The following is a 15,298-nucleotide window of genomic DNA, read 5'->3' on the forward strand; positions in this document are numbered from 1 at the left end:
TTTGGGGGGGGAAACCCCCCCCCCCCCCCCCCCAAATGTTTTCTATGAAGTCCATTGCCTTGCTTTTTGTATATGTGTCTAAAGTATGGTGGGGAGAGAATGTAGTAACACTTTATCTTGGGACAGTGTTGTGTGTGCCTAAGTTAATCATAGCTCATTCAAGTTATCCTCAGTCATCCCAGGAACAAGACTGCCAGGCTGTGTGCTGTCCCTGGCCACTTTCTGGCAGAGCAATAGCAGTGCAACTTGGAAGGGCTGTGTGGGTAAAGTGCTGTGCTGTGCTGTGCTGTGCTCTTCCTCTCTTGTCCCAAGTTTTTAGTCTGGATCAGCTGGGGACCCCTTCAAATGAAATGTCTGTTTTTATTTAAACATCTGTATTTTTTTTTATATCTAGGGAGCATGAGTGGTTTAAGCACGAGCTTCCCAAGTACCTCTTTCCTGAAGACCCATCATACAGCTCCACCATGATTGATGATGAAGCCTTAAAAGAGGTGTGTGAGAAGTTTGAATGTGCAGAAGAGGAGGTGTTAAGTTGTCTATATAGCCGAAATCACCAGGACCCTTTAGCAGTTGCTTATCACCTCATTATAGATAACAGAAGAATAATGAATGAGGCCAAAGACTTCTACTTGGCTACAAGCCCACCAGATTCTTTTCTTGATGATCACCATTTGTCTCGTCCTCATCCGGAAAGAGTGCCATTTCTAGTAGCTGAAACGCCCCGTCCTCGCCACACACTTGATGAGCTAAATCCACAAAAATCAAAGCACCAGGGTGTAAGAAGAGCGAAGTGGCACTTGGGAATTCGGAGCCAAAGTCGACCAAATGACATCATGGCAGAAGTTTGTCGTGCAATTAAACAGCTGGATTATGAATGGAAGGTGAGGGGTGGGAAGGGGTTTCTGGTGGATCATTTTCATAGATTCAGATTGTTCGGGGCTGGAAGGGACCTCGCAGATCATTGGGTCCAGCCCCCTTGCTCTAGGCAGGAAGACAACTTGGGTCAAGTGACCCCAGCAAGGTGACTGTCCAGTCTCCTCTTGAAAATCTCCAGGGTAGGTGACTGCACCACCTTTGGAGGGAGTTTATTCCATAGTCTGGGCACCCTGACTGTGAAGGAGTTTTTCCTGGTACTAAGTCTGAAGCAGCCTTCCAACAGTTTATATCCATTGGTCCTGGTCTTCCCCAAGGGTGCCCTAGTGAACAGTTGTTTAATTTCTTAAATTTAGAGCTTGACATACACAAATAGTCCAGCTGATAAATATGTGTATTGGCAAAATCCCCTTTGTATATGCAGTTCTTTTGGCAGTGCTTCTTGTTGCCTTAGCTCAAGGAGTCAAACATCTGGCACCCTTGAACCTATTCCATCTGACCTGCTGGTGGGCCAGGGAATTTGGAGGTATGGCTAGGGGTACTGTTGGAGATAATCATTGCTGGCAGGGGGATGAGTGAAGGTTGTGCTAACAGCCCTGCTTGCCTTGTTCCTACTTGTCCCACAACTATTTGTCCCATCTAACCACTGTTGCTACAGCCACTGCTTTTTCTGTGGTCCAGATCCAGCCTGGGACATGGGGTGAGTTTGACACCCCTGGTTTAACCAATATTCAGGAAGATGATGGATGTCTATCAGCAAGGGTTTTGTCAGCCCAGCTAAACTTGAAAGAAGGCCTAAATAACTTGGTTGGTCCATTAAGACAATAAAATGCTGCATACATTTTTATCACTGTCCTTAAAATTACAATGGAAATTAACTTTTATTTGCATTTTATAACTAGGTTGTAAATCCATACTACTTACGGGTTCGAAGGAAGAATCCAGTGACTAGCACGTATTCCAAAATGAGTCTACAGCTATATCAAGTGGACAGTAGGACATACTTACTGGACTTCCGTAGTATCGATGGTACGTGAGGAGAGGAAAAATGCGTAACTAAATAAGTAAATAAATGAAATTTGAATGAATAAATATGAAGTACTATAAAAGTACTGAGAAACCTAGCGCCCAATTTATGCCTTTTTGAATATAAGCATCAATCTGAAATGCAGTTTGAATGGCAGTAAATTAGAAACTTGAGGCCATGTCTTTGTATGAGTTAACAGGTACAGAGAGATTTGGCAGGGAGGAGGGCGGGGAGTCTGATCTTAACCTTTTACCTGGCAACTTGTGAAAACTGCACACTGCCTTGCTGCCTCCTAGGATTTTAACTAAAGTTTGTAACTAGGGTTAACCCTAGTTGGTCTAATAAAAAAAATATCACCTCCACCGTGAGTTCTGATGCTCTTTCTAGGGAAGACGCAGCCTGACAGAGTTAGTCATGTAAATTGACTCATACTCTGCGGCTCACAGATATACATTGTAGTTCTGTCTGCTGTCACTAAAACTGCTACTAGTAGACTATATGGGCACTTATTTAGGAGCAACTGAATTCTTTACATTGGCTAAGCTCATACAGAGTGGTACATTCAGGTCTTCAGCTGGTATGTAAGTTAGCTGTGTTTAGGTTAATGTCTTAGCTATACATATTCATGAGTTGAGCTCCCTGATTGTGGTCATCAGTCTTGGAGGTGGTTCCATTTTACTATGCTAGTTATGAGTTTTTGGGACCAGAGAGAAAATAAGAGTTAAGTTGAATTTTAGGGGAGTGGGAATGATGCTGCAGAAGGAGAATAACTGCAAATAACTTGGCTTTGGAAGAGGGGTGCTGTCTGTGTGACTAGTACAGAGTGTGTGTGTGTGAAGGTTGGGAATGGGGTTTGTACAAGAAATACACAGAAATGTTTGGAGTGTAAAGTGGGGTTACACTATAGAATGGCTAATCGTTAGACCAGGGATAGAAGCAACACTCTGCAAAACTAAGGTAGCCCCAACCTTTGAGAGAGTCTGCCTTCAAGTACCCTGTTACTCTTATACTTCCTGTTACCTTGTTGAACTAACCATGCAATGTTCTGACTGTGAAATTATATTTGAAGAACATGGTTAAAAGTAATACCTTCTGTTTCTTCAGCTATCTCTGGAGGAGGGTTCTGTCTGGGTTAGTCAAATGCCAAATTCTTAATCCTGTTAATGTGTGCATATTTAGAAGTGCTGAGTCTGCTTAAGTATGTTGTGTGAATAATGGTAGAAATCAGGATTACCTTGCAGGGACTCTTGGATGGACCTTTGGGTTTCATGGGGTATTTTTTAATGACCAATTTGCCATTGTAAAGTTTTTTCATCCAGGTGTTTTTTTTCTTTTTAGATGAAATTACTGAAACAAAGTCTGGGACTACAACTCCACAGAGATCGGGCTCAGTGAGCAACTATAGATCTTCAGATGTTGATGCACAAGGAAAGTCTGTAGATATGTCCAGTACCTCATCAGTGACCTCTTCACTTGACTCTTCTACATCTGACTTGACTCCGAGACCAGGAAGTCATACAATAGAATTTTTTGAGATGTGTGCAAATCTTATTAAAATACTTGCACAATAATTTTAAAGATTGGCTTATTTCTTTTACAGCAATAAGCATGCCTAAATCATAGTCAAATGCTTCCAATTATAATCAAGTTTAAATTAAGGCGCTGAAAAACCTAGCCACATAATGCGATTTGCACAGGAACTGAAACATGATTATGGGCAGTTAGACCTGCAACACACGCTGAAGCTGAAGTGAATTATGATTGTTCACTGTCCAGTAGTAAATACAGGTACAATAAATTATAGGCCCTTTTGGCAGAGTCCTTAACATTTTACATTGAGTGCACACTAGAATTCATAGAACTTTTTATTGAACCATGCAGATTTTTTTTGTCTTTATGGTGGTGATACATATTTTTTTTGCAGTGTAAGTAAATGTTCACCTCTTAGCCCTATGACCTATCAAAGTGACTTACTGGTCACAATCTATAACTGTGCCTCAATTTTTATCAGTATGAACTGTTCAGTTATTTTAAGAGCAGTAACATTTAAACTGCTGTGGTATTCATTCAACTTATTTGGCAGTAAATAAACTATTCACCCAGAACAGCCTAAAGCAAATTATAACATACTGCTTCTTAATAACTCTCAGATTTTGATAAGTGTGTTGGAGAATCCAACCAGTTGGTATTTCTTAAGGATTTAAATACTTTGTAAGCACTGGGTGAAGTAATATGGGCTGCGTAAGGTCAGTAGAACAGAGTGCTCTCCTCATGCATTTGGGGGGGAAGGAAGGGGGATGACTTCTCAGCTAGTTCATGCTGTAGAACAGTTCCACAGGAGATGACTCTTTCCAGTGGGTTTATGATCTGTGCAGGTTAACTAGTAGTTTTAAGTGTAGCAGCGGTGCAGCATCTCCAAAAGTGCTGTTACAGGCTGAGCGATTTTGTTTATTAGAGCCGTGTGCATGGTAAAGAGCATGCACCACAGGTTAGCATATGCTTTTTCCCGAATTTTGCACTGAGTTCAAATGATCAGTGTTTAATACTTCCTAGACCTAGTTCTTTATAAAATTGATGAGTTGGCATATATGGTACAGGTTTCACTTTGCTGTTGAAGCTGTTTTATCTAGACCAGAATGCTCAAGTAACTTTTTATAGCACATCTTGACACTTTAATTGAGAGATCCTAAAGTTGACAGCGCAGTTGAGTCCTATTTAAACTGAAACATATCTGATTCATGCAGATAAAAGTATAGACTTGATTGCTAATATTCAACTGAGATTCCCATGTCAAAAATATAGGCATGATTTTAGTGGGCAGTAACAAACAAGCTAGTGCTTCTAAACTTGAGCAGTGTTTCAGAAAAGAATTGACTCTTAAGTTAGGGCAATCAACATATGCACATAGTGGAAGCATTTTTTAAGCATGTCTCATCTGCAGTTGGAAGTACTTACTGCTTTTCTCCATCATCTAGCTATGACAGTTTTAAGTGTAAAACAGTATTTGTGTATTCCAGAAAAAATGTTTAATCTCGCATTTCAGAATTGTAAAAATGAAATCCACGAGATCTTCAGTCCCACAAAGATTTCCTCTTTAAATACCACTATAGTCAACGAAAAAATTAATATATAGTGTGAAATATTGACTCAACTGAAGCTTATGGTAACATTGTCAGTGACTTCAGTGGATCTAGGGTTTTGCCTACTGTGAACTGCTAAATAAGTATGATACAATCTTGGCCAGAAGCAGATCTCTTAAGTGTTGCTAATATATACTGACTTGGAAGAAACCATGCACCTGTTTTAAATCTAGGATCTGCTAAATTTGCATTATGAATCTGGGAGTTGTATGGTCTGTCCAATAAGTAGGTACAACTTCTGTTTTCCTGTCTTCAAGATAGTGTCACGTAGTGTTGTAATCCTGCATTACAAGGACTTTATCCCAAAATGAAAGATTTAATTTTAGTGTTAAAATGAAGCATTTCTACAGCTGAGATTTTTGTAATGGATGTTTAGCTTGGGAGGGGGACCAATAGCTAAACTTACTTCCTAAAGCCTTTTTTTTTAAAGAAAGTATTGGTTGTGATGCATTTCTTCAATAACTTATTGTGATCCCTTTTTGTTACGCTGTTTTTTTTAATTTTCAAATTGTTAAGCATTGCACTTATGCAATACAAATGCACAGTTTCTTTTTTTATTACAGTATTTCTTCTTTTGAAATCTATTTGGGATTAGTTAAAATATCTCTTGAAAATATATTAAAATTAAACTTTCTAAAAAATATAGACTCCTGATTGCAAATATTTTGTAGTGCTGAACACACATGTTAAGGGATCAGGGTGCAAATTGCCTTTACATTTTTATACTTTTTCAGCCCTTTTAAGCTTTAAGGCAACCATGTTTTTACTTTGTCTTGGTATCTGGAGGTTAAAATAAGTTCCTGGCAGAAATATACTGTATACATAGTTTTAAATAAAGTAAACATTATTGGAACGATAAATCAGTTTTGATGGCCAAAAGTTTTCTCAAGTGCAGTTTTTATACAGGCTGGGGGTGGGAGAAATGGGACTGTAATTAATTTGTTTCTTGCAAAATTTCATTAATCTGCATAACCACACACATTTTAGATCTTAGTGATCTTGCAATGAAGTCAAAATGAAGTTCTTGAAACATTTGCTAGTATCTGCCAATAGGTTGTGAGAGAGAATTCACTGCAAAATGAAGAGGAGCTTTGAAGGGGAGAGTACTCCAACATTTTCCACAATAGCAAAGGGAATATTAAACTGGTTGAGTGCTTATTTTTTTTTCCCAAGCTTGCTCCAGCTGGAGTCCCTTGAAGGACCCTGCATTTGTATTGTAACTGTTCATAAGACATGGTTACATCTGACTGTCCACGTGCAGTGTAACTTCATTAGTAAGGGGTATAAATCCATCTTGGTGGTGCAATATATCAAGTTAACTTTCACATGTCATGACAAGTGTTTGAATACAGATTTTAAAATTTTATTTTGTCAATTAATTACTACTGTGTGTTGTAAGAAATGGATGCTTTCTTCTCTCACAAAAAGATGTGCCTACTTCCTATTGCAATTTTTGGCAATACTGAATGGAAAATGCTTGTTATAATTGTATGTATGACTTTTTAACTTTCAAAAGATGAAGCTATGTTACTAAATATAAAATACTCAACCTTGTTTCAAAATTGTGTGCATGCTACTTGTCTTGTGTCTGTATATAAACTTCATATGCTAACCTAAAGCGGATTACTAAATTTATTTCAAATCCAGAAAGATAGCTAAAATATAGACGGAAGTAATAGAAAAGCAGGAAGGTGGGTGACCCGTAAATCCCATTGTACACTTTTTGGTAGTATATGTAGATTTCAAGTGTACCTTTTAAATACTAAACTTGTTTTTATAAATGTCACTAACTTCAGAAGCTCAGCAGTTGGCTAACACAACTTTATGTTGCTGTAAAACTTGGCTTGAGACCAAATGATCTTTAGTCCTGATTATTCAGTGCTAATGATTAATCACTGCCTCAAACTATTCCTGCGCCATGAGTAGGGTGATCAATTTTTATTAAATAGGGCCAGTTTATAAGTGTAGACTGTAAAAATGTGCAAGTAAAAACTTAAGATTGGAAGGGACTTTCTGGATCCAACAGTTCAGTTCTTAGTATTGCAGACAGTCGTGTGTGTCCCTTTTTGCAGGGTCTAAGTTGTTCAAACCCCACTCTCCTGATTGCCAGGCAATTGCAGAACCTTGCTGGTCTATTGCTTAGAAGTGGTCTTCTGGTTTCCAGCCTAAATTTTCATGTAGTTTATAGCCAGTTTTTGCCTATCGGTTGTCCTAAGACTGTCTATTTAGCTTAAGTAGCTCTTCTTGTTTCTTGATGTGAACTCTAGATATAAACTAATTCATACGGAGCGCTGTACTTCTGTGGCTTGGTTCCTTCCGGTACTTAAAGTAGCTCAGTGTAGATGCAACCTTAATTTCCATGTGTGATAAACATTGACAGATTGAGACAGCAACATTTTCTTTAATGTCAAGAAAATTATAACAAAGCTGAGGACCTGTTCTCTGTCTTGCCATCCCTCTCCATTGCCCACTGGGAGTGGTTTATTTAGGTTGCAGCCCTAACTTAGATAGATATTAAGGAGTGGCACTGTGCTGGGTTTGAATTGCAGTATTCTACCATGCATGGCACTCCAGTTGTTCTAGGTTAATAATTTAAGGAATAATTTGTGATGGTCTTAACACAATGGTCAGCCTGTGAAGAAAATCTGCACATGGTGTGGTTAGCAACTTTAGAACTATGTTGCTCAGTTACTGTTTTTCAGATAAATTGGTGCCCTACTTCTGTAGTGGGGGATGATTTGATGGGTTTAGTACTGCTTTGGCTATGTTACAGTATACAGAGAGTGAATGAAGATGGGTACAGGTAGTGATACTGTTGCTGAGAGCTTTCCCCCACCCCTCCCCATACAGTTAGTTGGATAATAAACCTTTAACACTGTCTTGTTGCTTCCATCATTTGGCTAATGGCTTAGAGTGGGTTAATCGACTTGTAGAGAGCTGTTGTAGAGTGGTGGCAGAGGTATTTTAATGGCATCACGAATTAGGGTCAGAATTATGCTATACCACAGCAAGATGCAAATTGAACTACAGTTTGGTAAAAAGAACAGTGAAGGTGAGAGGTGGAGATTATTAATGTTCCTGATACTTTCACATGCTCTATAGAGTGGGATATTTCTTCAAGTTGAAGTCCTCTAACAGACCCCTCATCCTTACTGTGAAATCTGATTCCTGAAACACCTGTACTTTACTTAATTACCTATCTGTTTGTAATTTATTCTTTCCTTGGCTGCAGAACATTAGGATGCTGCTCTAAATTTTTCATGTTGCTTTGAAGTTTGGTTCACTCTTATGCATTTACTGATGGTCTGATATCACTTCAAGTTCACTGTGTTACTTTCAAATGTTCATTTGAATTTATACAATGGAAATATGAGCCAATTATGAGACTCCCCAGCAATAATAATGCTTGGTGCTCAGAAAAGTGTCCTGTGTAGTTTTGTTTCTAGAAACCCCAGAAAAATATTCTGAACTGGATTACAGCCAGGCTGTGGCAGGAGTGATTTATGGACAACCTGGGGGAGTACTCTGCCAGTGGCTAATGAGCAACAGCCCATAATCTGAGTGAGAATCATTAGACTTTGTAGTGTGGAGAGCTACCTTTTGATGAGCTTGTTTGCACTATATTGCTCCATCCAGCAGTACTAGGCAGTAAATGAGGTAAGTTTTTGTGAGGCCTGTGTAATGAATTCCAAGTGTACTTTGTAATGACATACATTGCAAAGGGGACAAATTAGAAAAGAATGTCTTGGTTATCTAATCAAGAATAAGATAAACTGTAACTTTTTTCATGAAAAGTCTTGAGGTTGGAGATCTTGCCTTCAAACTATACTAACAGCTTGTCAGGAGGAGAATTTTTCAAATATTATTGAACTTGTAAATGTAGAGAATGTGGTTTTTATATGTGTGTGTTGTTTTTTTTACTTTAAAAAAATCTGTATTGAAATTAATTTTGCCATGTATTTATATTTCCTAGAACAGCTCTTTTAGTTAATGTTGGGAAATGTGGTTCTTAGGGTGGAAGCTGTACTGCTTGCTCTTGAATGATAAACATTGGGGTGAGTTCAAAAACTGCAAAGTCATATACTATATCATGCTGTATAATCTTAAAGCACTTTCCGAACCCTCAGAAATGTCTACTTTCCTTCAAGAACTGCAGCATCAAGCCCAGAGGAAACAAAGCCCACATCCTCCAGCCAAGGTATTGCGTGCTGATGACTGATTGACTAGTGGTTTCAGTTTTTCTAGTGTATCTCTTGTTCTTTATTTCCTAGTTTAGTAATAGCTAGTTCGCTTACATCTCACTCTTATTCTAAATCAGATTAAACTACTTTACATTACTAAAAGGACTTTTTTTCTTTTCTCTTACCATGTTCTTGGGCCCTAAATACAGGTGCATCAAATTATAGGCCCTCCTGACCAGAGTCCTTACCATGTTACACTGAGTGCGTGCTAGATTTCATTGAATTTTTTGTCTTTTCACGGTGATAATTTTATTGCCGTGCAAGTAAATGGTCACCTTGTAGCCCAGTGATCTCTAGAACTGTGCCTCAATTTTTTATTTATTTAACAGGAGTCCCTTGTTGCAACTGTTGCGATGCTTCTGCCCATTATTTGGTGGTTCCAAGGCTATTTGGGTGAGTCTTTGAAAGCAAACCCTAACATGCTACTTCTTAACTCTCTGACTTTTTGATTAAGTGTGTTGGAGAAGCCTCGCCATCAGCATTGCTTAAGGATTTAAATACGCTGTCAGCACTGCGTGCAGTAACATGGGTTGGATCCAGTCCCTAAAGCTTAGTGCTGCCTCAGTGTTGCCAGGTCTTAAATATGAAATTATTGTATTGGAAGTTCAAAATTATATTTGCTGAAAAAACTCATACACTGAAAAAATATGCAAATAAGTCTTATTTCCACTGATCACTGTAAGTTGCCAGTGTGTGAATGAGAGCCAGGTAGAAGTTGAAGCATTTTTTTTATTTTGAGGCAGGCAGTTATAAGAGTGCTGACAGCAAACCTCCAAATCTGAGAGTGACTTGGGTTTTGCATATGCCGCATCAATGGGCTGCTTCAAAAATTATGGTACATTTTGGAATCGGAGCTTGTGATAGAAGTGATATCCTTTATTAGACCAACTGGATTTTTGCAAAAAAAATTTCTTTAATTGCAGGCTTTCGGGCACAAGCACCCTTCAGGCATAGCAGAAAAGCCTGTAAAAGTTCTCCTGGGTAGAAAAGCACTTTTACAATCTTTTCTGCTATGCCTGAAGGTTGCTTGTGCCCGAGACCTTGCAATTAAAGATTGTTATTATTTTAGTTTTTTGCAAAAATCTAGTTGGTCTAATAAAAGATATCACCTCTACCACGTATTCTGATTCTTTCTGCCTCTGGCTACCACCAGGATACTTGGTACAGCTTGAGATGCAAAACTCTAAACCTCTTGGTTCAGAGATAATATCTTTTATTAGATCAGCTAAGAAATTCCCCCCAAAAGATCTTTTTCTGCAAGGTTTCTGGCTCTCACGCCCTTTATCAGGCTTTGGGAAAATTTAAAGATGGTAAGAAGTCGCCATACGTAGGTAGGAAATAAATTTCATTTTTGCACAGAGGAAACCGAAAGTGGAAGTTGCTCCGTCATGTCCATAAGAGTAGAGTGTCTTTGCAAGTTGCTCTCTGATGGGCAGAGAAGGCAGAATTGCTTCCCTAGTGGTATCAGGTGGCAGGAAGGTGTAGAAATCTTTGTTGTTCACCAATGAGGTTTAAAATCCAAAATGGGCTAAAATTCGGCATCTTTCATGTTTCAGGGATGTCTCTGGTAGCCGTGTTGGTTCGAGACTAAAAGAAATGGAAGGCTCTACAAGTCTCGGTTCAGTTTTGTGTTTCTTTTGGTCTCGGACCAAGACGGCTACCACCTACATCCCTGGTGCATCTTGAACACTTCCCCTGTTACTGATCCTACAAGGGTTGATAACCAGCGCACACCTGGCAACACCTCATGCGACCGCGGCGGGAGGAAAAGGACACGACTGGGGCGGCGGCCCTGGCCTACCTCCAACCAGACCAGCCCCCGCCGCGGGCTGGGCCGGAAGGGCGATGCAGGCCCAGAAGCCTACAACTTCCAGGAGACCCTGCGGCGCCACGGCGGGAGCCGCGCGGCATGCTGGGAGTTAAAGGCCAGGGCGCCCTTCGCTTCTGCTCCTCCGGCGGCGGAGCTACTTCCGCTTCGTCTCGGATGAGGCTGTTGCCGCTTCCGGGTTCAAAGGTCGCACCTCCGGAGGAGGCGGAAGAAAAACAGGCGGTGAAGCGGGTCAGGTAAAGGCCTCTGCGCGCTAACGCCGCCCTGTGCTCGGCTCCCCGGGCCCGGCTCTGCCCTGCGGCGCGGGCCCAGCGTGGCTGGAGCAGGAGCAGGCCGCACAGTTTCCGGGCCCCCTCGGCCCAGCAACCTCTGCATCGGGCCCCATCCGGCCGGCGCACCCCCGGGCCGAAGGGGTCGGGCACCTGCTTTCGAGGCGGGGAGCAGTGCTTGGAGTCGGGCCGTGCACCCATAGGGGCCCCAGGGAGCCTCTGCTATGGCATGTGTGCCGCTCACTGGGTACTTCCCACCGGCTTGTAGGTGGTCGTCGGCCCTTTAATCCGTGTCTGTTGAGCTGCTTTTCTGAACCGTTCATTTGCTTCAGACAACTGCCTCTGCCTCCCGCCGTTCCCATGGTCGGGCTCTTTTGCTGCCCCCAGTATCATGTAGTTCATCCATCATATTTCGTAGCGGCTGGTCAGGCGATGCTGCCTGAACCCAGATGAAGGCGTTAGTTTCTCTGCATCTTTTGAGACCAAAATGTCATTGGTTTAAAAATGTCCCCCTTCAGTCTTCCAGCATGGCTTCCTTTGGGTGGAAAAGGAAGATTGGTGAGAAAGTTTCAAAGGCCACTTCCCAGCAGTTTGAAGCTGAAGCTGCTGATGAGGAGGAGGATCTAGCTGACAAGGAAGATGGTAACGGTGTCCATAAAGCTAAGAAGAAGAAGGACGTTCTCATGGGGGACTGCGTGGAGAAAAGCAAGCAGCTCAAGGATGAAGGTGCAGTTTTGGCTGAGAATAGGAGGTACTGAAATTATTTTAATCTCCATTGGTGTAAGTTAATAAATGAATTAGTAAAGGAATATTTTGGTGTTTTTTTTTCTATTTTTAATTAGCAGGCAGTATCCAGTGGAGGCTTCTGCATTCGCATCTGTTTAAAAATAAATCCCATTAAGGCTGCCTTTGTAATACTGAACAGCACTTTGTCAGTTTTCACCATTTGATGGCTTTTTGTTGGCCATTACAAAATAAATTGGTTCGTACTCCTTTTCATCTTAAGCATACATTCAGTCCACAAAAGCCACCACTGCACCATGTTATTAATAGGTGTCTGGTAGTTCCAGCAGATGGAAAAATAACTGATTTTATTAATTGCTGAAACACTGTAGCTCTAGAGCCAAGGTCAGCAATGACTTCTGTCTGTGGACCAGAGTGACCCAGGCGAAGTTGGAGGTGTGCCAAAGGTAGGACCTGGCTGCTGCTGCTGCTTCTCTGCCACCCAGCCACGGTGCACTGTGTAGGCAGAACACCTAGCTGCCCAGCTGTAGAATGCAATGTGGCACAGCATGGCACGGATAGAAGTTCTTCCACCACCAAATGCTACTGCTTTGCTCTGCAGGCTGGATCTGGCCCACTGGCCATAAATTGCCAGCTGCTGCACTAGAATAGTCAGCCTGGAGTTCTTGGTAACTTTGGAAGGGTAGTGTGAAGGTGCTTCCATTGTTGCTGTTTTGCTACATTCAGACAAACAACCGCTAGAGGCAGACTATGTTTTGGTTATTAGTGAAATAACTTAGTAGAATATTATGTAGCTAGTTCTTGTTTGCCCGCCACAAAAAAAAAAAAAAAAGAACGATTCCCAGAACAATCAGCAATCCCTTTAAAGTAAGAAACTTGTTCTTAAAACTTATGTTTCTCCATTGATTTAAGTTGTGAAAATCTTGTAGCTTACTCTTCCTACCTCTGCCCCTGGGGTCAGGGCCTTCAAGGCCTCCACATGCCACCTTCTCATCCTTTTTACCATTTTATTAGAAACACTGTTATTCTATCTACTTCCTCAGTGTAATAGCTTCAAAAGAGGCTGCTATAAACTTTAGGCTAGTGATTCTCTGCCAGGGTGTCACAATATCTTTCTAGGTTGCGAGGAAATATGTGTAAGCTCAGGCTTGGCTTTGCCTGACTGATCCCGCACTTGCACTGCCCAGCCCCTCCACGAAGAAGTAATCACTGTAATATATAAATTAGGTTTTGAAATTTTGGTGTCGCTCAATATACAGAAGTTATGGAGAGAGTGTCTTAAATTCCAGTGAGGCTTAGGTTTTTGGAACTTATTAAAAGGGTTATTGATTGCAACATGTAAAATACAAAGGTTTAAAAATGTCGTTGTTGCTCATGGAGTAAAACCCTTTGAGTATTAGTGAAATTTAGGCTTCTGAAGAAAAGCTATATTTCAGCACAGCATCTTTAGAATGTGCTGTGCAGGGTGGATGTAATTTATTTTGCTTCATAAGTTTTAAGTGCTGTTCTAGCTTTCCCACAGTGTTTTTTTTTTTGCAGTGACTTTAATTTGGAGAAATTCAAGAATCTTCCTCTTGTGCAGCCCAGCAAATATACGGGAAATGTCCTATTTTCTAATGTCCCACAACTGGTACACACATGGCTTGGAGAAATATAAAATTATATATTCATCACAAGCTTAAAGGAATGGAACGTATTATGCAAGACTTTAATTATTATTGATCACCAACACACTGTTCCTAAAGGTAGCTTGTACCTTCTATAGAGGTAGTTTGTGCTTGTGCCCTCAAGAGCTGGCTGTCTAAAATATGCTAACTGGGTAATGAAGAGGATGGAATAACTTTAGAGGTTTAAATATGTGTTTTATTATTACCATTTTGACACTGAAAGTGATCCTTTAGGAGGGATTTAAATAAGTCGTGTCTAAAAACAAACCTTCACTCTTGCTGAGTGTTCCAATCATGACCAGAGACCTACCTAAATCGTGGTGGAAGTGCATTGCTCTGATTGCCTGAGGGGGCCCTGGGGCCCTTGCTGATTGGCCAGGGGGCAAACACCACAGTTTTTGCCTTCCTGGCCAATCAGCAGCAATCACTGGAGACCCTTGGTGAGTCAATGGTGGGAGGCAAAAACCACAGTATATTTAAAATTGCAGGTTTTACCTCCTGGCTGATCAGCAGCGAGTGGCAGGGCTACCAGGGCCTCTTGGATAGTCAGCACTGGGTGAGGGCACATAGCAAAAAGAGTGACATCTAAAGGAGTCACTGTGCACTTCTGCTGCAATTTAAGTAGGTTCCTATTAATGATACTGTTGGCTAACTACACGTTCTTTTTGCACATTCTTTTGCCAGCATTAGAATTGGTGTCCTTCTAAAAAACAAAACAAAAATAAAACAAACCCAAATCTTTATACTAAAAATAATGAACTAAAACCATTTTAAGTTTGCTGTCTATCTATATTTTAAATTGGAAGTATTAACAGATTATATACATCTGTGTATATAACTATCTACATATAAATATCAGAAAGTGCAAAATGTACCAAATAACAGGCAGCACTGCGAATCTATGTCTTTACAGTACATCTTCACTCAGAGTAAATTACTGCATATAAACTCTCAGATCAATTTTACTTTTTTGATCTATAAGTTTTAAAGATACTAAGTGGTAGCTTAGTATTTTACTTAATACCGAGTGAAATTCAGTGCAAGCTGATTTTTCCCCTTCTTATTTTGCTTTTGAACGTTGTACAATGAGGAGGAGTTCTTGGCTCATGGATTGTGGCATGTTTTCATATGTCTTATTTCTGTGTGTTCTATAACAGTACAATAAAGCTTTTAAACAACAAAACCCCCTCAGGCCCCAGGGGAGGCACACCTAGGCCAAGGATTAGTGAGGAACTAGTTAGGGAACTTCTGGAGGGACTGGATGTATTCAAGTCAGCTGGTCCAGATGATCTCCACCCTAGAGTACTAAGGGGATTGGCTGAGGTCATTGCAGGACCCCTGGCACGGCTTTACGAGGACTCGTGGTGCTCTAGTGTGGTGCCAGAGGACTGGAAGAGGGCCAACGTGGTTCCCATCTTCAAAAAGGGAAGAAGGAGGACCAGGGAAACTATAGGCCAGTTAGTCTTACCTCGATCCTGGGCAACCTTTTTGAGAGAATTATTCTGGCGC

At 40.8% G+C, this 15,298-nt stretch overlaps 2 protein-coding genes across 5 annotated transcripts in view; both read left to right on the forward strand.

Moving 5' to 3' along the window:
• The window catches only part of PRKAA1 (protein kinase AMP-activated catalytic subunit alpha 1), a 35,266-nt gene extending 29,166 nt beyond the window's left edge, over positions 1–6,100 (forward strand). For all 3 annotated transcript variants that reach the window (XM_019517923.1, XM_019517925.1, XM_019517924.1), the window contains exons 7-9: positions 395–881; positions 1,776–1,902; positions 3,239–6,100. In XM_019517923.1, coding sequence (XP_019373468.1) covers positions 395–881; positions 1,776–1,902; positions 3,239–3,471 — 847 coding nt within the window. In that variant the 3' untranslated portion in view covers positions 3,472–6,100. The remainder of the gene's footprint in view (positions 1–394; positions 882–1,775; positions 1,903–3,238) is intronic.
• Positions 6,101–11,236: 5,136 nt separating this feature from the next.
• Positions 11,237–15,298, forward strand: part of TTC33 (tetratricopeptide repeat domain 33) — an 89,321-nt gene continuing 85,259 nt past the window's right edge. The window contains exons 1-2 of one of the 2 annotated variants that reach the window (XM_019517927.1): positions 11,237–11,345; positions 11,897–12,129. In XM_019517927.1, coding sequence (XP_019373472.1) covers positions 11,906–12,129 — 224 coding nt within the window. In that variant the 5' untranslated portion in view covers positions 11,237–11,345; positions 11,897–11,905. Of the gene's footprint in view, positions 11,346–11,425; positions 12,130–15,298 lie in introns of those variants that run through there. The other variant, XM_019517926.1, reaches the window with a different exon arrangement.

Source organism: Gavialis gangeticus, unplaced genomic scaffold (assembly GCF_001723915.1).
Source record: "Gavialis gangeticus isolate Ggan-Ray unplaced genomic scaffold, GavGan_comp1, whole genome shotgun sequence".
NCBI lineage: Eukaryota > Metazoa > Chordata > Crocodylia > Gavialidae > Gavialis > Gavialis gangeticus.